Source organism: Perissodus microlepis, chromosome 16 (genome assembly GCF_051167445.1).
Source record: "Perissodus microlepis isolate ML-2025 ecotype Zambia chromosome 16, ASM5116744v1, whole genome shotgun sequence".
NCBI lineage: Eukaryota > Metazoa > Chordata > Actinopteri > Cichliformes > Cichlidae > Perissodus > Perissodus microlepis.
The window spans coordinates 2685689-2708909 of NC_140476.1; the positions used below are offsets into that span (position 1 = coordinate 2685689).

Genomic DNA, 23221 nt, shown 5'->3' on the forward strand with positions numbered 1-23221 from the left:
AAGAGTTCATACGTCATTCTCGACTTACCCCGTTCACAAAGTTGGGTGTCTGTGCCGCTCACCTGGCTGCCCGACAGGGTGACAATAACACCCCATCGGCCTTCTCTTACAGCTGAGGGGTAAAACGTGGACATTTAGGAAGAACGAGTGCACTGTAAGTCGAGCTCCGATCAGGTGTTTGCCTTCCTGGAAGCGGTGCAGCAGGAACCTGAAACGATCCAAGCGCACAGACACGACACACGGTGCGTGTCTACAAACACACACTGATATCCAGCCTGCTGGACTCGAGCAGACACAACACAATACTCAACACATGACAGATAAATAATAAGCTTTTCCTAAAGAGAGACAAACTGCTGACATGAATATTGCCAATTAAAATGACTGTCCGTGTGTGTGTCCTTTCTTGTGTGAATAATGAGGCTTTTTACTGACTCTGGCACATCACTATCTCACCTGGCACACACACACACACACACACACACACACACACACACACACACTTGCTGGCACAATGCAGCCCTCTAGGGATCAATTACTGCTCACTCACGTCTTTATCATTTCAGAGCTTTAACTATGAATACCTTTCTACACTGACCAGACATGTACACACTCTATGACACACACACACACCAAGGATGTAAACCTGTTCCGATATCGGAGATGTGTAAGCTTATTATCAAAACGCTCCGACACAGGAATCCGTCTCCTGCAAACACGCTTGCCAGAAAAAACAAAACACGGGTCTTTATTGTTTTGATGGACAGAGTCTCGTTTGTGTCTGTGTAACAGAGACACTCTGGCTTTTCCCTGTCGTGGAGATTAACTGTTGAATTTCCCCGACATCTGGATGCCAATCAAACATGTACACAAACACACACAGTCAAAAGCAGCACTATCTTTAGTTCTCCCTTTCTCCACCCGTCCAGATGCTCCACCATTTGCTCATCTTTGCGGCGGGGATTTTTTCCCCCGCCAAGGTCAGTTTATTCTGCAGAAACAGGAAACTTCATCAGGATCTGACAATCACAAGAAAGAAAGCCACGCAGACAGATGTGGGGCCAGGAATAGAGGACATTTCATCAGCATCTGGATTGCACCAAGCAAATGAAAGTATGTTTTAATTTGCAAAACAAATAAAGCCTGTGAGGTGCAGATCTGATTAGAAACATTTGATTTTACATCTCTGAAAAACATCCTTTTTGTCTCTCAAACTCTATGGACACAACTCAGGTTTGCTTGGAGAGGAAGTTTAAATGAAATGGTGGAGAGCTGCCACTCCATCCATGAATCCATAAACTTTTTCCTGTTTCTCTTTGAGCCACACCATTGAAAACACTCCCAGTGTGACTGAATCTCTGTTGTGAAATCTTACCTGGATCTTACTGGGACATGTAACAGACAGCAGAAACATTGCTATGGACCTTGCACAACCACCCATCGATGGCTGAGCTGCTGGCCACCTTGTCTCGTGACACAAGACGTTGCAAAAACTTTTATGGATTAGTTTGAAAGAAGATGGCAAAAAGCCCAAAGGTGTTGTCCAGCCTCCAATCTCCCCATTTAATCAATCGATAGTTACAATCCATGAGGCTCTGTTTGAGAACTTGTGTTGCCAGAGGCCCTGAGTCTGTGCCCTGACGGGTCAGAGGCATGAGGCAGATCTGCACAATATCAGGCAGGGGGCTCATCAGCATGTGCAGATGAGGACAGAGTTATTAGCCCCCCTGTGAAAATTCAATTTCAAATTTCATAAAAAGTATTTCCCAAGTGTTGGTAAACAGAGTCGGAATTTTTGTTACAGCTTTCCCCCAAATCCTGGTTTTATTTTGGATGCTTACATAATTTTACTTTACACACAGAAACAAAATAATTTCACAAAAACTTCAGGGCTCAAAATTATTAGTCGAGTGATGCTAACAGCTGCAGTCGACTGCTGTAGTTTCCAACACGTCTCGCATGCGTCTCCTGAGGAATCCCGGCTCAGTCTTCTTCGGAGAATCTCGCGCTCCTCCAGATTTGATGGTTTCCAGCATGGACCTTGGTCTTCAGTTCACTTCAGGTTTTGAGTGGGATTCTAGTCAGGATGTTACCGACTCTGTAGCAGGAGAGTCGGTCAGCTTCACTTTGGTTTCTTGAGGTCGTTCTTCACGTATGTTTTGGGTCGACTGATTTTTCTGTTGACTGCTTGAGGTTTTCTTTTAAAATCTTCACGTCTTCTTTCCACCTCGTCGGGATTCCCAGGTCCAGACACATAATACTGCCACCACCGTGCTTCACCGTGGGGACAGTGGCTTTGGGCTGTATGCCTCTCCCTTCTTTCTGTGGCCAAAGAGCTCTGGTTTCATGTCATCTTCTTCCAGTCTGCATCATCTTTCTCCAGGTTGTCCTCAGCATGCTACAGGGTGGCTTGAAGGTGTCTCTTCTGCAGAAGTGGAGTTTTTCTTGGTCTGCAGCCTCGTAGTCCAGTCTGTGCAGCGTTCTAGTGTTGGGCTTCTTTGAGTGACTTGGCAGTTGTTTTGGGTTGTTGGGGTCCAGGTTTCTTTCCAGTTTTTGAAACCTTTTGCTCCGACCTGTGCCAGGCTTGTTTTGCACTGTGTGACTGATGAGTCTTCTCACTCCAGTTCTTGATACTTGGAAACTCTGTGATTACTTGTACATCCATCTCCTCCTTTGTGAACATCAACAGTTCTTCTTCTCAAGTCTTTTTTTAAACATTTTTAACAAAGAAACAATAGCTTAAGACAAAGGCTTACAAAATAACAGGACAGGCTGTAAATGACAGGAGAGACAGTTGGTTAATGAGATGCAGTCAAATGAAAAGAAAAGGGATAGTGACAAACATTATCCTGATATACATGTTAATCTGCGCACATACAAACACAAACATAATTCTAAAGTGTGCAAATAAAAATAATATGAAAGGTTATGTTGAAAATCTCGTCCTCTGTGAAGATTTTGACAAATACAGTTTCATAAATTTGTCCAATATTGGTTTACAAGTGTCTGAGAAATACCCGGGATGGCGAGTTTCTCTTGGTTTTCATTTCTTTCGGCGCGTCAGCCACTGCCGACGACTCGTGATGCTCGATCTTATAATCATATTTTTTTGACATGAGTCAGATGTTCGTGTTAAGCTTAAGATTTGAACAGATGTTGTTGCTCCGTCTTCAAACAGCCATCAGAAAACTAAAATATATATATAAAAATCCAAAGTAGCTTCCACGAAGTGTTGATATTAAAAGAAAAAAGTGACAGGTCACATTTTGGAGCCTCTTTCTGTCATAAATCACTTCCTCTTTCTAACACCTCTTCTTGTGGAAGTGAATAACAAATAACTTACTATAACAAACACCTGACATTTTACTTTTTTGGTTATTTTTTGTGAAGAACTATGCAGTTATGTCCTCTAAACCTGGGTTTAACACATCCTTATCAGACCAAAACCCAAACTCTAAACAAGGCTGAGTTTATAAATGCATTTGGTATTCACCCAACAGTTCTGATAGCCAGCCTCAAAGACCATTAAAATTTAAGAGAAGCCATGTAATGTCTGCTTGGTGACATCAGGGCACGGGCTGTTAGCCAAAAGTCCATGAATCAACCCAGAGCTTTGAGCATGCTTAAGCAATCATGACCTGGCATAAGGTCCGTGTACGTAATCAATTATTCATTTGGAAGGTGTGGAAAGTCGGCCCATCTGCTGAGGGGAGCAGTCCTGGCTGAGTTATTGAGCTGTAGGCCGCTCTGCCTCTTCATAATGATCCAACTATGTGTTGCTCTGCAGCCAGACCAGTCACTAACGTAAACCAATATGGCTATTCGCAAATATCAGCAGCTCTGCTTTCATTTTAACACTCGCTGAAGACTTTTACTGCGACGCAGTTCATTTTTATTTTACTTTGCATTAAATGTTTGGCTAAAGCCACCGAGCACTGCTCCAGAATAAGCACGCTGCAGCTTGTTTATGGTGCCTTGAAGGATGTTGATGTTTTGTTTCTGATAATGAAGCAACTGGAGAGATGATGCACCACTTCATCAAAAAGGGACGACTTCTGCTTCTAGGGGGGGGGGAAAGGAGCTCATTGTGAGCATTACTTACATGTGCACACTCCTCTGATACAAGCACACTGTCACAAATGACTCCTGTGTTCCTCATACAGACATCACTCATATGAAATCTGATTAACAGCAAATCAAACACTATTCTTGAACACGGAGATGTGATTTATAGACATGGCAGAGTATATCCAGGGGGCGAGATCCACCGGAATCCCAGTTTCAGTCTCTGATCACTCTGTTCAGATTCTTTAAATATTTTTATTACCATTTTAAAACCACCGAGTTCCCTGGATCTTTGTTGGAGCTACACTGCGCCCTAGAGGTTAACAGTAGTGAAGTGCAGTCAACAGGTCCACCCTCTGCTACTACTGGACCTACTGGCCTGTGTTAAGACTCTGAAAGAGGAGAAAAGAGGAGAAAACATCGACTTTTAAAGACAAAGTAAGCCCTCAGCAGAAAAGGCAGAGACTCATCAGACCAGGCTGCCTCAAGACTCGACCTCTTTGGCATACCTTGATCGTAATGAGTGCTTATTAGAAACTAAACTATAGCGATGGTTGTGTTGAAAAACGCCAAGAGATCCGCAGTTTCTCAAAAACAGACCAGCAACCACCACGCCTCGTCCAAATTCAGCTTTCCTCCTTATTCTGATGCTCGGTTTGGAGTTCAGCAGGTCTTCCTGGTCATGTCTACATGCTGAAATGCATCGAGAGCCTGCCCCGCAATTGGCCTATTTGATATTTGCATGAATAGGTAGATGAACAGGTACAAGTAACCAAGTTATTTCGTTTAAAGTATACTAAATAAAGGTTTCAGTGTTATAAGCTGAAGTCGGTGCTTTGCGTGCCATGGCTGTCATTTCAGACTGTAAATGATGGCTGAAATAGATCATTATGTGCCAGGATGCCGTCTTTTTTCTTTTGCCTTGTTCACGCTCAGAGACGAGGACTCAAATGCAGGCTCAGCTCTTTAATGACTTCATGAGTTTGATATTTGCAGTTCTGCATGAAGCCATCTGTGAAGTGATGGAAGGTGGAGCTCTGCTCAACGCTGGACTGCATCGAGAGTAACAACGGTACTCGTCTGCCATCTAGTGGTAGAAAACATGAACTACATTACTGACTCCGCTGTTGCAGCTCTGGTTATGAAACTGACCGCTTCACTCACCTACGTCAACTTTGCCATTTGACTAGTGGACTTTATTAAATAGTTATTGTGACAGTCGGTACAAACGTAATTCCCCTCTAATAACATGCAATTTCAGCGCAATTATATTTTACTACAAATACTTAAAGGTAGGTAGACTAGAATACGAGGGTAGGGAGTCGGGTTTTTACAGGAAACAAAAAGAACTAGAATACATACGTTCACGTAAAGTATAATTAATATGTAAGTAATTTTAAGTGGTGCCTAAATTCTGGGTATTTTACTGGAAAGGAGACAAATGAGCAGAGGTGGCAAAAGTACAGACATTATGTACTTTAGAAGTACAAATACTCCAGTAAAAGATGTGTGCAGATGTGTGCAAAAGAGCTATAGCTTAATATGCTGGCTTGATATGTAAGATGACCTGATGTTCCAAAAAAAATTATTATTACTGTTCAAAATGGGTCAGCTGTTCAAGAGTCTGATGGCAGCGGGGAAGAAGGAGTTGTTGAGTCGGGATGTCTGAACCTCCGCCCCGAGGGCAGAAGTGTGGACAGTCCGTGTTGGGGGTGTGTGGGGTCTTTGAGGATGGAGGCAGCTCTCCTCTGGACTCTGCGATGGTAGATGCTCTGCAGAGAGGGCAGCGGAGTCCTGATGATCTTCTCCGCAGTTACTCTCTGCAGGCGTTAGTGCTGCCGTACCATGCAGTGATGCAGCTGGTCAGGGTGCTCTCCATAATGCAGCTGTAGAAACTGCTGAGGATCTTGGCCGACGTACCAAATTTCAGGGTGGGGTGCAGGCCGAGTGTTGCCAGCTAGTGAGTGAGTTTGTGTGGGATGACAGCATTGAAAGCGGAGCTGTAATCAACAAAAAGTACCCTGATGTACGAGTCTTTGTTTTCCAGGTGGGAGAGGGAATAGCGAAGGGCAGCAGTGATGGTGTCTGACGTGGACCTATTGGACAGTAGGCATACTGCAGGGGTCCAGAGTGTCTGTGATGTTGCTCTGGATGTAGGCCAGCACCACGCTCTCAAAGCACTTTGCAATGATTGGAGTGCAACTGGTCTATAGTCGTTCAGGCAGGTGGCTGGGCTTTTCTTGAGGAGAGGGATGATGGTTGTGGTCTTGAAGCATGTGGGGACAGTGCTCTGGCTGAGGGAGAGGTTGAAGATGGAGGTAAGAACCTCCGCCAGCTCATTGGCACATGCTTTAAGAGCCCGTCCCGGGATGCTGTCTGGTCCTGCTGCCTTGCGGGGCTTGATCCTCCTCAGGGCTTTGTGCACCTGGTCTGGTGTGACCGCTGGCGGGAGTGGGTGATCTGGGGGGTCTGGCAGGTCCGGGTGATCTGGAGGGTATGGGAGGTCTCGAAGTGGGTGTAGAATGCATTGAGATCATCCAGACGACCGCCTGTAGAGCTGATGGTGGCCCAATACTCTGATGTGCTGCAGGCGTTGCAACATCCGCCTGGGGTCAGCAGAAGAATAGAAGCCATCCAGCTTCTCTCTGTACTGCCTCTTAGCCGCTGTGATGGCTTTCCTCACACACTTCACAGCTTTGTACTCCGTCTCATTGCCTGATCTAAATGCCAGAGACCGAGTACACAGCATGTGTCGCACATGACTGTTGATCCAGAACTTCTGGTTGGGGAACCTTCTGACTTGTGTGGTGGGCCTCAACTCAAAGTAAAAGCAGCTCATGGGGGATGTTTCTCGTGTCATTTAAAGCCAACTGAACTGTTCTTTAAACCCATCACTGTGCATCAAACTAACCTGCTTATTCTGCACTAACCAGCAGAGGATTTTCATGCAGCCCTTAAATAACACAGTCAGTCTGCCTCAGTTTGTTTAGCAGCATGTTTAACAATATGAAGACACATAATGTGACATGTTCAGACCCAATATGTGATTTACAAACACGAGGATTTACATGTGAGCTTTAAATGAGCAGCCCTTACCTTTAAGTCTAAGCTCTCTTCTTCCCCTCCTGTCCCATCTGTCTCCATCTCTGAGTGGAGTTCGCTCTCTTTCTTTTCCCTCCCTGCGAATTAAGCAGCTGGACTTTTGTGCCAAGGTAGGTCTCCCCAACAGAACACGTTTCCCCTGCATTGGGAGCACGCACTGGGCTCAAAATCACAAACAAACAGTCCCACGTTCTTGATTTTTAGTTCTTATAATGACTTATTACTCCTGAAACTTTGGAGGTTTTCGCTCTTTAAACGGTGAACTTACAGGAGGATCTTGGCACAACAACGTTAAAGCAAAAGTAACGAGTTTTGAAAATGTAATGTGCAGGAATTAGATATTTGTTTAAACATGCAGGGAGTAAAAGTAAAAAGTAGGAAAAGAATTACATAATAAGTGTATTTCAAAAGGAACATAGGCGTGTAATGTGATTATTACACTCACCGCAGTTTTAAAATGAATGAGAAACAACGACTCCTACTGTGGCAAAACTTTACTGAATCATGATCAGGTGTTCCAGAAAAATACGAGTTTATATAAAAATGAGACTTCACAGTCTGCTTTTTCCAGTCTGATCTGTAATACTTCCTCTGTAATTAGAAAACACCTCAAGTCTCCTCAGAGTAGTAACTATACTGCCAAGGTAGTCTTAAAAAATATACGTCTACTTCATATCAACAGCAGCTGAAGCAGTTACAGTGAAAACGTTAAACCTGTATGCTACAACATGTAATATCTGAACAATTACACTGAGCTGTGGCATAAACACCGCTAAGACGACATCGAAGAACAGCCGGCTTCCCTTGTTGAAGACATAATGAGAAGTACTACAGAGCCACAACCTGAGTGAGTGGCCAGACGTGGTGATTACAGTAACAGTGAGATACTACAACTCTACCATTCAAGGGTCAAAGTAAGATATTTAATAACTCCCACGGTGCAGACGTAGGCCTCACCTTGCTCTCACACAAAATCAGCTTTCAGGATATTTCACAGGTTAAACGATTCCAGCAAAGATGACGTACGAGTGGCATCTCCAGCATTTTCCCATCAGACACGTAGAGCACATTCATGTGCATAAGGCAAAGTAACAGCTACGACATGTTGGAGAGTCCAATCCAGTCAGATACCCGGACACATCTCCCACCACGCAGTCCAGCGATCACAGGAGCTAAAAGTTTAATGATGAGTGAGCAGGAATGAGAGTGGGGTAAAAGTGTGGATTAAAATTTACATTATAAGATGTGATCGGAATCAAAACAGGAAGTCCTCATGATGGTGGTGGGGGCATTTAAAAGCATCGACAGCTACAAAGAGCAGGAACAGGACCATAAAAAAATTAGCTGAAAAACTAAAATCATCATCATCATCATCATCTAATGTGGGAAAAAATAAAAATCAGCTGAAGGTCCAGTGTTTGAAGTTAATCCAGTGACGTTTCCAGATCCAGTGGCTACATCATGTAGCGTTAGCGGGTTTAAACGCGTTGCACTGCGTGATCTCTTATATTCGAACACTTCAAGCTTATATCTCGTGCGTCCATCATCCAGTGTCGTTCAGCAGCTTCACACAGAGGAAAGCTCAGAGATCCAGCGGTTTGCACTGCCGGTGCTTAAACTCAGAACCAGGGCGAGACCTTCCACCAGAGTCTCAAAGCAGGCAGTGATGCTGCCGAGAGCGCTTTGGGTGACTGGATGGACTCGGTAATGGCAGGTTACTAACGTGGTGCACAAACAGGAGATTAAAAATAAGGTTTTCTTAATACTGAGGCTAAAATGTTTGCATACACCATTTTACAAAGACTAAGCTCGACGCCATGAGATCATTAAAAAAAAAAGTACTTCATATTGCTGGTCTGTGTAGCTACGGTTGTGGTCGCGGCGGTTTGCAAGCTGCCTCTTCTTTTGCGTTTTCAGACGGCCTGCGTGCGGGTGGGTGAGCGGGTGAAGCGGGAAACCAGGCGGGAAGATGAAGAGCGTGATGGCGGCTGCTCGTTTCTTCATCAGAGCTCAGTGGTCAAGAGACCTCTGGGTTTGGCTCCATCCTCTGAGGCTGGCGGCTGAGCCACAGTGCTGTGGACGAAGGAGCGGAAGAGACGGTAAAAATCACTGCCTGAAAAGAAAAAACGTTTGTGTGCAGGAACCAGTTTTATGAGTCGTAAGTTTGAAAAAAAAATCAAAAAATTGCTAAATTGCGAACGAGCCACAGTCTGACAACCTGCGACAACTTAATAATAGCTTTATAATTTTACCTCGTTCGATCAACAGTAAAATAAAATGTTATGCACTGAATTTGTTGTGTGTCCAAAATGGCCGAGAAGTTAAGGTCACATGGTTAGCAGTCAGGCTTCTATAAACCATCCATATCTCACACTTACGACCTCGTAGGAGCTCCGAAACACTGGAAAAATAAAGTGACATTGAAAGCCCAGATTTGATGGTAAATGTATTTGTGCAGCGCTTTACTCGTCCCTAAGGACCCCAAAGCGCTTTACACATCCAGTCATCCACACATTCACACACTGGTGATGGCAGCTACAATGTAGCCACAGCCACCCCGGGGCGCACTGACAGAGGCGAGGCTGCCGGACACTGGCGCCACCGGGCCCTCTGACCACCACCAGTAGGTAACGGGTGAAGTGTCTCGCCCAAGGACACAACGACCGAGACTGTCCAAGCCGGGGCTCAAACCTGTATGTATAAACCTATGAATCAGAAATGACTTACTGTATGGAAAACAAAATGCAAGGCTCCAATACATATATTTAAGCTACTGTACACACAAAACAAAAGAAAGAAAAAATAAAAATCACTCGTCCTTGTTGTATTTGTATGGAAAAAACTGGAAAAAACGTCTTTTTTCCTTCTTCGTTTCCAGAATTGAAGTCAGAATTCTGACTTTTTCTCAGAATTCTGCAACAGAATTTTCGGTGGCACTAATCCTCTTCCGTATATTTGCCTTCTGTGGGTTTTTCTGACTGCAGCTTTTATTTTTCAATAAATTTCTCATTAGACCTGCATGAAAACGCTAAAACGTCCACCCGTGTTTTTATAGTCTGACAAAGTGAAACCAGCTCCATCACTATTTACAGGTGACAAATCACAAATGTGATCTTGAGCTCAGTTCGGTGATCACCGTGTGAGTTTAAAAATCGATGTAAGGAAAACATAAAAGAACCAGACACACCGTCACATTACGAGGTCAAAGAGTCGCATCCTTCAGACTCTTCTAATCACAACTTTTGAAGAACTGAGGCGTGAATGAGACGTCTGCTTGAACTCAGAGATCCTCACAGAATGTGGTGCGTTTGATTTGTGATGTTCTGACTTGCTGTCACTGAAACACCTGCTTTTCAGCTCAAGCATGTGTTAAAGTTCTGCTGTTCAGTATTGTTTTTCATTTCTGATTGTTTAATACTGATTCATTCACAAACAAAATAAGAAAAAGCTGTGCATAAAGGACCTGAAAAACACAACTGTCATTTGCTTTGCTGTCTCTTCCTCCACAAACAAAATGCTCTTAACGATTCATGTTAAACTCTCAGGGATGTTCTCTTCTGAAACTTCAGGCTCAGTGAAGTGAGGAGGAGACGTTTCGTGCTCTTCAGCGACGGCTGCGATGTAAAAAACAAACTTTGTGTTCAAAAGGCAAACACTTTTACCTGGTGGAGAGGGTGGAGATGGCGTTACGTGTGTGAGTGAGGTGAGGGAGGGCTGAGGTGAGGGATGCTCCCCCATCTGAAGGGAGAAGAGGGTTGACCTTAGGTGGGGGGTCAAGGTCGAGCAGGCCGTTAGTAAAGGCGCCGGGAGGCTGCGTGAGAAGGGGATGAGGGAGAAGGTCGGAGGTCAGTGTCTACAGCGCCTCTACATTAGCCAAACTGCACAGCGACTATGGAAGTGCAGAGAAGTCCAAAGCCTCGTGGTTAAAACAGCTTCTAAAACATTTTTAACATCTCACAGCCAAACCTGGAAAAAACATAAACAGGTGAACTTTTAAAAAGTGATAAACTCACAGCGGTTGTGGGGACGATCCAGCGCGGTGTGATGAGAGGTTTGGTCGGCTGCACCGGTGGGAGCTACAACAACGTCAGAAGAATGTTAGCATCCATGCTAAAGGTCTACTGTAACCCACACACATGCAGTGGGAGTTTCACTGCAGATTATTCAGGACACAGTGCAGTAATTCTTACCACAGGAGTTGGATCAGTGAAGTCAATAAGGTTGTCAGAAAGTGGGGCGGCGCTTTGCAGGTCGACCTCCTCTGCTTTAACCTGCAGCGTGATGCAAACACTCTTTATTAGCACACGCAGGCACTAAAGAAACCGTCTACTTCCTGTGTTAGTCACACGCAAACACCGGGCTGCGTAGGCACAGATTAAAGGGTAAATAAACTCTACTCACGCAACAACTCGGTTCAGTTTCTTGCTCAAGGATACTTTGGCATCAGACTGGAGCAGTCCGGGATCAAGTGGACGACCTGCTATTGTTACCAATTACATCACACTGAAGACTGAACCTACTTTTACCGAGTAATCAATATGCACTCACAACCCACCTCACCTGCTTGTTAATGAAAATATCTAATGAGCCAATCAGATGGCAGCAACTTTATGCATTTGGGCATGTAGATGAGAAAGACGACCTGCTGAGGTTCAAAATGAGCATCGGGAGGTGATGTAAGTGACTCTGAACGTAGCGTGGTTGCTGAGGTTGTCGTCTGAGTATTTCAGAAACTGCTGACATTTTTCCCACACAGCCATTTGCAGGGTTTATGCAGAAGAACGTCTCTGAACACAGCAGATTAAAGCCTGAAGCAGAATGGGGGTGCCATGCTAGTCAGCTAAGAACAGCAAACTCAGGCTACATATGCTAAATGTAGCTTGCCTGGTCTGGCAGGTTTCCATTTATGATATTTAGATGGTAGGATCAGAATTTGGTGCATCCAACACGTTCAGGCTGTTGGTTGTGATGGTGGGGGCTCAGTATGAGCTGAGCACCGTTTAAGCCTACCCGAGTATTGCTGCTGACCGTGTCCATCCCCACATGACCACAGCGTGTCAGCAGGACAACACACAACACCACAAAAGTTTCAGACTGACTTCATGGACCTGATGACGAGTTCACTGAACTCAAATCCCCCAGTCTGATACTAGCAAGCTGTGCCTAAAGAAGTGGCTGGTGAGTGTAAAGCACAACAGCAGTCATTACCTGTGAGCGCGCAGTCACGTTACCTTTGGTGCCGGGGCGTCACTGGTCGACTCGGAGGACTTTTTGGGAACAGAAGCTTTTAAATCTTCAGCCAATCTCTCAGCGCTGAAAACAGGAGAAGAAATGGTATCACACAAGCATGTGACCGCGTACTTTTAACAACTTTTAACACTGTGAGTCACCAAAACCACCAAAGACAGTTTTGCCACTTTTAAACTCAAATGTTAAGAGCACAAACTCACACAGCACAGCTAACTGTGCGTCTGCTTTTACGTGTCACTCTCTGCAGAGACGGCAGCAGTATCCAGGCAGAACTCAAGTCATGTGATTTAACACACCCGGGCCGACACACAGACACACACATGCACGAATGCATTACTCAAACACACCAGCAGATGTCAGCAAAGACTATAAGGACTTTAATCTGCCCCATTAATGTTTCACTGCACTATGTTTCACTATGAAAAATCAAACTCTTTACCTTAACTTCAATCAACCTACAAAGCCAGGACACTTTGTCACTGGTCTTTGTCAAGGCCTTAACTATAACGTGTGAGAGATCTGATGCAACGGAGTACAAACCACAGTAATGTTTTGTTTTTCTAAACAAAGGCTCACCTGGCGCCTGCAGATGAGACCAGGGAGGATGGTGGCTTCAGCAGGTCCCAGGTGTCCTGGACGTCAGGGCGGCTGCTAACACAAAGAGACGAGTTACTGCCCATTCGCCCAGAACGCACCTTCAACCTGGCAGAGAGACACACACGTAACGCTTATTCCTGCATAAAACATTCACTGTGGTTACCACAGAAAGACTACATGAGTAAACAAAATTACTTTTAAACAGGTTTCATTATTATGAGTTTCAGTAGAAATGCTTTTAGAACAACATGCAAACGGGAAACATTTGCTAAAACCGTCAACAACAGAATCTGCCAAATCCAACGTTGTTTATTCTCCAGCGTGAGTCGCTCGCTGCTTCGGTTACGAGCCGGGGTCGTGGACTCGTTTGTCATTCTGTGGAGCGCTGCCGAGCTGCGGCTGACGTAACGTTGTGAGCTATGCTAATAATCCTTATAAATATTCAAGAGGTTAATCAGCTCGAGCAGCAGCGAGCGCTGTGATTGGCTGGGATGAAGCACTGACAGTTGGCATGACTCAGTAAGATGAAGGAATGAAGGCCGAGTTTCAAGACAATGCGGCGCGGTGACAGTGTGCCCTGTGCTGATAGCACGGTGCGCTCTGAAGAGCTGCTTAATGCAAAGATCCTAAAGGGTTAAATAACAGACTGAGTGGAAAAGTGATTCTATTTTCTTTTATTCTGAAGCTGAACATAAGAAGTTATCATATTCCTGAAAGTGCAGGTGAGTGAAAACGTACCTCGCAGAAGCCTCCTGCAGGTTACAGTTTTTATCTCCGAGCATCACAGCGTGGTCCTCCAAAGCCCCCTGCACACAGCAAACAGGCGTTTATGAGGAGAGGGCTCACACACGAGTCAAAACGTCACTTTAGCTGTTTTGATTTAAATGTGTTTAAAAACAAAAGGCTACAAAATACTGAAGGCTTAGCTAAAGACTGCTCAGCTGAGTCAGCTGATGAGGCTTTCACTCTGACGGATAAACAGAATCAGAGTACATCGGAGGGCTCTCTCCTCCGTCTCCTCGCCCTCTTTGTCCGCTTTTTCACCCCCCGGTCTGTTGCGCACCTTGAGAGCGGCCGCCTCGGCTTGAGCCTTCAGGATGTTACTCTTCAGATCCTCCGGGGTGCGCAGCGGAGTCACGCATGGACTGCTGCCCGCACTGTTCAGCCCGCACTTCTCTGCGAGCTTCACCACATCGTCCTGTTGGGTCAGATGTCACAGAGGCTTCATCACGCTGTGCCGCACATGTGTTTGTTTATGCTGAACTGCCAGTGAACTACACAGAAGTGCTGCTGGTCTCCATCAAAGCAAGCAGAGTCTGATTTTAGAGGAAATAACACAAACACTCGCCTGGTTGTTCATGGCCACGTTGACGTTCATGTTATTTCTCGGCGCAGCGAGAAGCGGACTGCTCTCCAACTCCAGCTGCTTCAGACGAGCTGCTGCTTCTGAGTCGTCGCACATAAACACAGAAAGACAAACAAACAGAGTTATCTTCGCTTTATTTATATAGTTGTGATCGTCTCGTCTCAGGACACTGATGTTTATTAACAGTCAGCTCTGGGTCTTTTTCATAACGGTGTTGGTTGAGTGTAACTATTGCTGGCATTAACAGAAAAATATAAGCGAATCAACAGTCAGTAAGGTCGCACCAGGCGGCAGCCGTCACGGTGAAAAATGAGGCCAAAGAGTCAAAAACTGCAGTTATGTCAGTCTCTTAAAACAGACACTTATTGTTTTACAGCAGTTTTCTTTAAAGCCTGGCTTCTAAGGCAAGTTTTTAAATATTGGCCAGTTCGATGCAGCCTTACCAGCGAGACTCAGCGCATCTTCTGCAGGGACGCTAGCACCGGCATAGGCAGCGGCTTGTACGGGCTCCTCGATAGCTGTGACTGCAGGGACAACAGGAGCTCTGAGGACATCGTCGACGCACGTCTCCATTAGGTCAGCAACCACTGGCAAACTAGAGACATACAAGAAGAGAAAGCAAGCCTGAGTTGTGGATGGTAAATACATTTAAAGAGAAAACAGAGAATAGAGGCTGTTTTATGGGTTTTTAACACAAACTGGAAGAAAAGGATTGCGATTCATACAGCTTACCTCGACAACGTATGTACGGACTCTGCAGTGATGACAGAACTGATCCGCGCTGATACAGCAGAAGGTGTTTAAGAGTAACACACCAACATCCAATAATATGTCAAATAATTATTACTAAAACCAAAAGAAAAGCATAAAGTACTTGTACTTGTAATCCATAGTCTTTAACCGACATGTGATAAAACGATTGTATTTTACAACCACGTTTGAGTCCACGCAGGGGAAAAATGCAAAGATGTCTCCGGAGGTAAAAACACTGCCCGCAAAATAACTTTAGCAGGAAATAATGCGGTGTAATATTCTCAGAATTAGAGGTGCTTGAAGCAGAACATTTGACACACGGATCTTAGCAGAAGCTCTTCCAGCAGCTCGGTAATTACCTCATATTTCTGTAGCCTGAAGACACAGCGAAACATAACAAATGTTGTATATTACAACATACTGCCTGGAGAGTACAGGGGTTAAAGAACAACACACAAAAAGATGTGAAGAAAAGTGCGATTCTTTGTACGTGGGCTCAAAAATCCAATAAATATGTTAAAAGATCCACCGTGAGGAGAATCGAGCCGTCGTGCGGGAATAAGACACGAAGGCAAGTATGACAGATGCATGTACCACCGAGGAGACGCACACCGACTGGAACTACGAAACCGGCAACCGGTTACTCCGTAGTCTTTATTCAGTCGTCCACAACGGGAGCAGCGTTTTTAAATATCTGTTTGCACACGTTTATCCGATACAAGATCACAGAAAAATCCTACATCGTAATCCAGTAACCCGGTACAATCATCAGGATTTGACTGAATATTACAGCGTGACAAATGTAAAAGTATCAAACTGGGCCGAAGACTTACAATGAGCATCTTTTTGGGTGATGACAAGTTGATTTGTTCCAAACCGAAAACAAACTTTATCACATTACAGACAATAAAATATTCTTTGCACTATATTCCAAAGCAAAGGTGAGAACTTAAATGTACGACTTACTTCCAATGTGTATTTATTAGCTTTTTTAATTGGCTTAAAACAATTGAACATAGAATGACAAAAGCTGTGACCGTGTTAAATAAAATAATTCTAACAAACATCCAAAGTTGGAGCCTTTTCTGATTTCATCATTTCAAAATAAGACTGATCTGAAATACAACTAACTTTATTTAAAACTATCCTGCTTTGATTTAAAATCGAACACAGTTTCTGAAGACAAACGCTTTGGTCATGTTGTAAACAATTAAGTACGTAATATTACATATTTATCTTCATTTGGTTGAGATGTGCAATAAACAGTGTAATTACCATGTAAGATCAGTGCATTTGAATTATTTACGTGATTATTCAGCTACTTAACTGTGGCATGCTCGCAGGTAGACGTTACTGTACTGCAGCACGTTTCAATGCATTATTCTAGCTCGATCTCTTGCTAGAAGTCGAATTGGGAGGCAGCATCAGGTTCATTTCAGAAGCTTTCACAGAAGCTCAACATAAAATATGATTAGACAACAATAAAACCTTCAAACAGAATTGAACTAATCCAGACATTATTTGGAAATAGACATGGTGAACCGTTAGCTTCATTTTTCACCTACAGCTAAAACCCTTTCAGACTAATCTGCCTACAGATGAACGACACCCACCCTCTTATCCAACTCCCTTTTAAACAGAGCAGCAGAAATGCAAGAACAGATTCACTTTAAAAAAAAATCTAATTAATTTCATTTATAAAAATGTTTAACTGAATTTAAACACAGCAGTAGTGTGTGAAATATTGCAAACACAGGAAATTGTTTCTGAGACTGAGGGGGGGAAAGGAGCAGAAGAGGGCCGGCCTAAATCCCCCAGAACCTCTGTGACCTGCTGTTTCCTCACAGAGTCAAGACTGGAATTGAATTCATAAAACTGAGCCTGATACCATCTCACCCCGGCCTGCCAGCCTCCCCCCTGAGGTTTGGCATGAAGGTCAGGAGGAGGAAAAAAAAGAGGGGGGAGGAGGACAGAAAGGAGAGGCCAAGGAAGCAGAGGGAAAGGAGCAATGGGAAGTTATCTTTTCAAAACTGTCACTGAGCCAAAGGTCAAGGAGCAGAGGCATGAGGTGCAGAGATGGACTGAAGGGAAAGGGGGGGATGTGGGTAGTGTTAGACTTCTGCTGAGGAACGCTTCACTTAATCACAAATCTGTACATTCGCACTAGGCGAGGCGAGTCACTTCACTGCTGAGCCTTTCCCATTCATTAGCGTGCAGACCAGTTCGCGCCGGTACAGCTGGTGAGACGGCGGCCAGCTGGTCGGATCTGTCCCACTCCGTTTGGGGAACCTTGATGAAAAAGAGCGGGGGGGATGGAGGGAAGAGGACACCTGAGGACAACAGGGTGGCAGTGAAAGAGTGACAAAGGGAAGGTGATGAGGTAGTGAAGATACAGGGTGTGTGAGGTGAAGTAAAGAGTGAGACTGGGAGGAAAGCAATTATTGTGCAGAAGAAGAAGATTGTTAAAAGAAAAGAAAGGGAATAAAGAAGGCAGCAGGAGGCTGATAACATGAACGTAGGAGAGTGTGTAATAACTGTGACAAGTTGTGTAAATATGTTACCATTTATTCACAAAAACAGCTGCTCTGATGGGCATAAATCATTCTGAGTAAATGAATAAGACGCGGGTTTGCGTGACGAGCTCTCAGTGTCAGGAGTATGCCATCCAGCTTATAGCAACACGTCTGCCAGCGTGCACTGAAGTGTGGTGTGACATGTGCTGTCACATAAACACTTAAGTGAAGTGACTGGATGTCTCTGGGGCATCGGTGACCCGGCATTGCACCTCTAGGGGCTGATGTTTGATAGCTCATGTCAAATCCATGTTTATACTGTTTATATATTCCTGAGCAGAAGCTTTTATCCGCGACGGGTCTCCTGGGAGTTTGGGTCCAAACTGGGACTGACTTGATGGTACAGGATGATAAGTGGGTGAACTTCCAATGACCTTTAGGTTTTGCGTGCAGTGTTTAGCAACAGAGATTTGATTTGTATTTGTCATTTTATGTTTTTTAAATTGTTACATTGTTTCCAAAGGGACTGAGCTGAGACCGATCCACTAACACTCACGATAACGTTCAGAGAAGTAAAACAGCTTACAGGACTGAATAAGGGTCAGGGAGGGGGCAACCTTTAAACCTTTATGGGACACTGATGATGTCACCGTGGGCTCATTAACGCCTTTTTTTAAAAGTTTGTAGAAATTTCAGTCGTTATTTTATAAATTAGTATTTCTCACATTTTAATTTCACTTTGTTTTTTTGCTGTTACGCTCACCTGAAATACTCCCCAATGTTTCCACTCTCACCATAACATCAAGGCTTTTCTAATCTGCTGCCACTGATGATTAGTTTTATTTATTTTATATACATTTTACAGAGATGATCATAGCGTATGTATGCATGTTAATTAATCTGGATGACACCACATAAACTGCCCAAGATATCAAAACTGTCAGCATCTATAAAGCATTTGGGGATTTTTATAACACTCGAATCCTTACAAATAATGCGTTTTTATGCTGAACGTCGATGTTATGTGTGCGTTGTTGTTCTGAATAAATTTGGTTTTAGAAGTTCTGCCTGTTATATATAATCTAGACTATAATGTCTGTATCACAGTTTAAAATCAGGGTTATAGGTATCAACTTATTTCTCTGTTGACTGTTCATGTTATCAGGCGGGTTAATGGGGGGTGGAGGGGTGGGGTCCATGCAAACCCCAAAAACCCCGTTGATTTCAAAGCGAGAGAGAAAGCAGAGCTGGAGAGGAGAAAGGAAAGAGCACGGGGGATTAGTCGAAAGCATTAGTGATGTAACAATGTCACTGTCAAAGCATCCTCCTCGTGTCCACTCAGTCGGTTATAAACAGACTGAGGTCATCTCGGTGTAAGATCTTGTGCTGATGAAACATTTTTAATGAACGCAGAAGTCCCTGAAGGCTCGACAGCATCGCCTCAAGAACACAGCATCGCCGGCCCGTACGTGGCGCTGAAACAACATCAGACGTAAACTTAATCTTTCCTAAAAGCTCTAAAACTACTGGAGGCAGTCGGTGCTCTACCTCAGCCCCTCAGTACAGGGGCTTACGGTATCACAATCCTACGTCGCCTCATTCTCGAGTAATCACATTCACAAACTTGGGCGTCCACGCCGCCCGGCCAGTGGGTGACGCCAATACCCGATCAGCCTTTTATGGCTGAGGGGTAAAAACAGGAATGCTGAGATTTTTATGAAAAATCGAGTGAATGAATAAATGATTACATAAACTCATTTCAGGTATTTGCAGTCTGCAGACTGAGGCCATGTAAATGCTTTGGCCTGATTTAAGATTATGTCTTATGTCAATTTAAAGGACAATTAGGTTATTTTCCAACTGGGCATCATTTACCACAATGGTAAACCAATTGGTAAACTGCTCTGAATCTCTTTAGCCGAGGGTACAAATGACTCATTAAGCCACATTCACAGGAACACAGCACACTGACGTGAGCCAGGATTATTGTTTAAGTCTAAAACCAAAAATGAGCCAGTGCACCACAGACGTGACCGGAAGCAGAAATGGTTTGAGCCTGAGCTGCAAATCCGAACAGCGCGTGAATGTTTCTGACCCGAACGCGGGTCAGAAACATTCACGTTTATGCTGGAAAATCCTCGTATAAAAGCCGAGGTCTCTTCTGGGGATAAGAAGATATATCTGACAGATCATCTGTTAATAAACACCGATTCACGCACAGCTGTGGTTCTGATACTTTCCTTAAAGTTTGCCAGTATGAGGTTGGTGGTTCACAGGATGCTCAGAATGACATCAGAAGAAAAAAAAGCAAGGATACCTACACACTACAAAGCACCAACAGTATCAAAGAGAATAGATCCAAAGCTGAAATCACATCGCCGATTCCCGCACAGCAGCCAAATCACGACACCATTCCCAGCACCGACTTGCTGCATTCCATGCTGATCAAAAGGGAACAAACAGCAAAACGCGGCGAATTGCTGTCTGTTCGGTGCAAGAAAACCCATTTCCAAAGCCGCAGTCTCAAAGCCGATAGTGCACAGCGAATGATTGGTTAAAGCGAGAGCATGTCAATGTTCAGTCTGACTGTACCTACCAGCGTGCTGCCAGACAATTATCCTCAGTACATAATCATACTGGAACACACAAGGAAACACGGGAGGTTTATAACAAAGCTGGATGCTTACATACATTCATGCAAATGCACATTTGTGTTCAGTCACACACACACACACACACGCACGCACAAAATAAATCCATAAATAACAGATCAAATCACAGAAAAAAGCCTGAAATTATTTACACATCAGAGGCTGAATGACGGGATTAAAAAAATACAGTAGAAAGATAAAAACTGATCATCCACGTCCTGCTGCCTGTCCACTCCGGGGTCGTTCCATACTCGCGGTCTTACATGAAAAAATTATTCTAACACAGAGGGACTCGCAGCACGATGAGGCCAGCATCATGGCCTGTTTTTTATCAAATCAACAATCAGGAAACAGTTAAAACATTTAAAAGGAATCGAGTGGCCTTCCCTTATTTTTAACCCAAATCTTTTTGCTGTGTGTCTTCCTGCATCTTTCTTTCATACAGCAATGAGCAGCTGTAAGTCGTCTCCGACATTCAAAAATAAGGAATCAACTTTAAAATCCTGATTCACTTTTCTAAAATGCTCGTCAGGGAGAAAGACGAGCTCAAAAAACTAAAGATCTAGAGGTTGAAATGAAAAAGAAGTCACCAACCTTCTTTTTTCTCCCCCAGGACTCCTGGGCAGAGCCTCGATCTCCATCGGTCCACAGGCAGAAGCAGCGACCGGGCTGACCACAGGCATGGCTGCCCATGCACTCCTGCTGGGGGTCAACTGGAGGAGCACAGAGCAAACAAGTTAAAGCTACACATCCACAAATATGGCTGAACGGATGATTAAACCTGGGGATATTAAAATGACTTCATTTGTTCTCTCAGTGATAACATCTAAACCTGTTGTGTTTCACTGCTCTTCTCTTTCCCCAGATAACAGTGGAGAAATCAAACAGCAGTTTTTCTCCTCACCTTTCTGTCTTTGCTGGAATTGACTCCGTTGCCTGAGGAAAGAGCCCTAAGAGAAAGAAACTGATTTTATTTGAAGAGCAAACAGCTCTGCTCAAGCATTCTTAATATAGGTTATTTGGTTTTACACTGCAAGTAACCGAAATGACAGACAAAAACAAAAAGGGCTAAGAACATTTAAGAAATAAGAATAAAGTTTTCAAGTCTTGCAAATTTGGGTGAGCGACCATCATTGGTGGCAAACTGTTCGTGGAGCTTCTAGCCTGCAGGCCAGGACACATGCAGCACATTTTGGAACAATGAAAACATAAAAGTTGTCTTAAATTATGACAAAGTTTTAATTTAACGTCTGCCCTGAGGCAATTTGAAAACCCTCATACATAATTAAGACAGCAAGTCTTGGACACAGCTTTAAATAAAATGCAGTCACACTGCAGACCTGTCTAATGAGCTGTAATGTAGTCTCATTTATCATAAATGCTTTGACTCAGCAGCTCAGTCCCCACAACAGCTTAAAGCTACAGCTGACATCACGTCTTAGCCCACACACACACACACACACACACACACACACACACACACCCCTGTAACAAAAGGCTCTGTATCGAGATCATAGATGATTAACCTGAAAACAGTGAAAATACTCTGATAAATTTATATCATGTGACCCAGTATGGATGTTCAGAACGAAAGCCACCGTACAATCAATAAATAAGATATAACATTTACATAAATTAATGTGAAAATGGTCACAAAAAAGACAAATAAAGTATCTTGAATGTACAAGAACACATTTACACATCTCTGTACTCACTCTGGTGGGTTGAACGGTCCTGGAAAAGCAAAGAAAACACATTAAGAACTGTGTCCACATGAATAATGCTGTTTGTTTACAGCAGACATGACTGTTTTTACTCTTGTTCATGCTGAACCAACATTTAGACCCTGAATTCATTTCTTTGCAGAAGCGTCTTTGAGTTTAATACAAGTAAAGCTACAGTGTAGGCTGCACGAAGGGTCGAGGCTATGTCCAGCATTTTACACTGGTGCATGGTGTGCCTGTGTTATAGTTTAGGGAGGGGCTCGTGAGGTTACAGCAGGTTACTTATGTTCTGTAAGATCACCCTAAGAGGTGAGCTACTCTGTACTCTGGGCAGCTTTTCTTCAAGGACCTCTCCTTCCATCCTTCCTCCAGTACGAACCGGTTTTTCCTGACCCTGCAACACAAAGGCCCTCTGGCATGATGCTCATCTTGGAGACTACGTTAGCCTTCACATAGCTAATCCAGGGGGCACTGCTCGGGTGATGAGGAGTGCTCGTAGCTCTGCCTAAGTGGGGCAAGCAGGTCATCGTATGCTTTTTACACAAGGAGTAGAGGATTTCTAAAGCTCTGTTCATTTGTGTCCCAAGCGTACACAGTGTTCCCGGGACTACACGGCTCGGCACGCAGTGCACATAGGGGGACCTTGTGTGCACAGGTGCAAGCCTTCCCAACTACTTCAGCTCTTATTCATTCAACTCACAGGTGAAATCCTTTGTGACCAATCAGTCAGTGTTTTTAATTTTCAGAAGTTAAACTGACAGGAAAAACGTCACAAGAATACTTTCTACTATAAAATATTTTCCCCTGATGTTGTGATGCATGCCTCCATGAATATTTGTTCCCGTGAGTGTTAATGCTGACTGTCACGTTTCAGGCTCACCTCTGCTGTGCATGGTTCTTCTCGAGTAGCGCCTGCTCGGTCTCCTCTCAAATGATGCTGAGCGCCTTGCTTTGCTGGCCTTTGTTGTCTGGTATTCAGTCTTGCCGCTGATCGTGCAAACACAAGAATTTCTTTACAGTTGCAAACACTATTTGTTCCCAACAAACATTTCTTTCTTGACGATGCTCTGTGACAAAAACAGGCGCAGCAATGACCCCTGCTGAACCCTGAAAGCATCCAGGCGATAACCTTTCATTAACAACAAACCCCTTCAACCCCCGTGTTAAATCAACATTACTGCAGAGCTTATCCAACTGGGT

The 23221-nt window shown here is 44.0% G+C and overlaps 1 protein-coding gene across 4 annotated transcripts in view; it reads right to left on the reverse strand.

The window, feature by feature from the left end:
• Positions 1–7646: 7646 nt before the first annotated feature.
• Positions 7647–23221, reverse strand: part of epb41l5 (erythrocyte membrane protein band 4.1 like 5) — a 34497-nt gene continuing 18922 nt past the window's right edge. The window contains exons 13-26 of one of the 4 annotated variants that reach the window (XM_084908125.1): positions 22902–23008; positions 22013–22031; positions 21202–21247; positions 20892–21010; positions 14824–14975; positions 14363–14460; positions 14078–14212; positions 13753–13820; positions 12994–13068; positions 12399–12480; positions 11358–11438; positions 11181–11243; positions 10830–10978; positions 7647–9240 (exon numbers count right to left, since the gene is read on the reverse strand). In XM_084908125.1, coding sequence (XP_084764251.1) covers positions 9171–9240; positions 10830–10978; positions 11181–11243; positions 11358–11438; positions 12399–12480; positions 12994–13068; positions 13753–13820; positions 14078–14212; positions 14363–14460; positions 14824–14975; positions 20892–21010; positions 21202–21247; positions 22013–22031; positions 22902–23008 — 1264 coding nt within the window. In that variant the 3' untranslated portion in view covers positions 7647–9170. Of the gene's footprint in view, positions 9241–10829; positions 10979–11180; positions 11244–11357; positions 11439–12398; positions 12481–12993; positions 13120–13752; positions 13821–14077; positions 14213–14362; positions 14461–14823; positions 14976–20891; positions 21011–21201; positions 21248–22012; positions 22032–22901; positions 23009–23221 lie in introns of all 4 variants that reach the window. The other 3 variants (XM_084908124.1, XM_084908126.1, XM_084908127.1) reach the window with 3 other exon arrangements.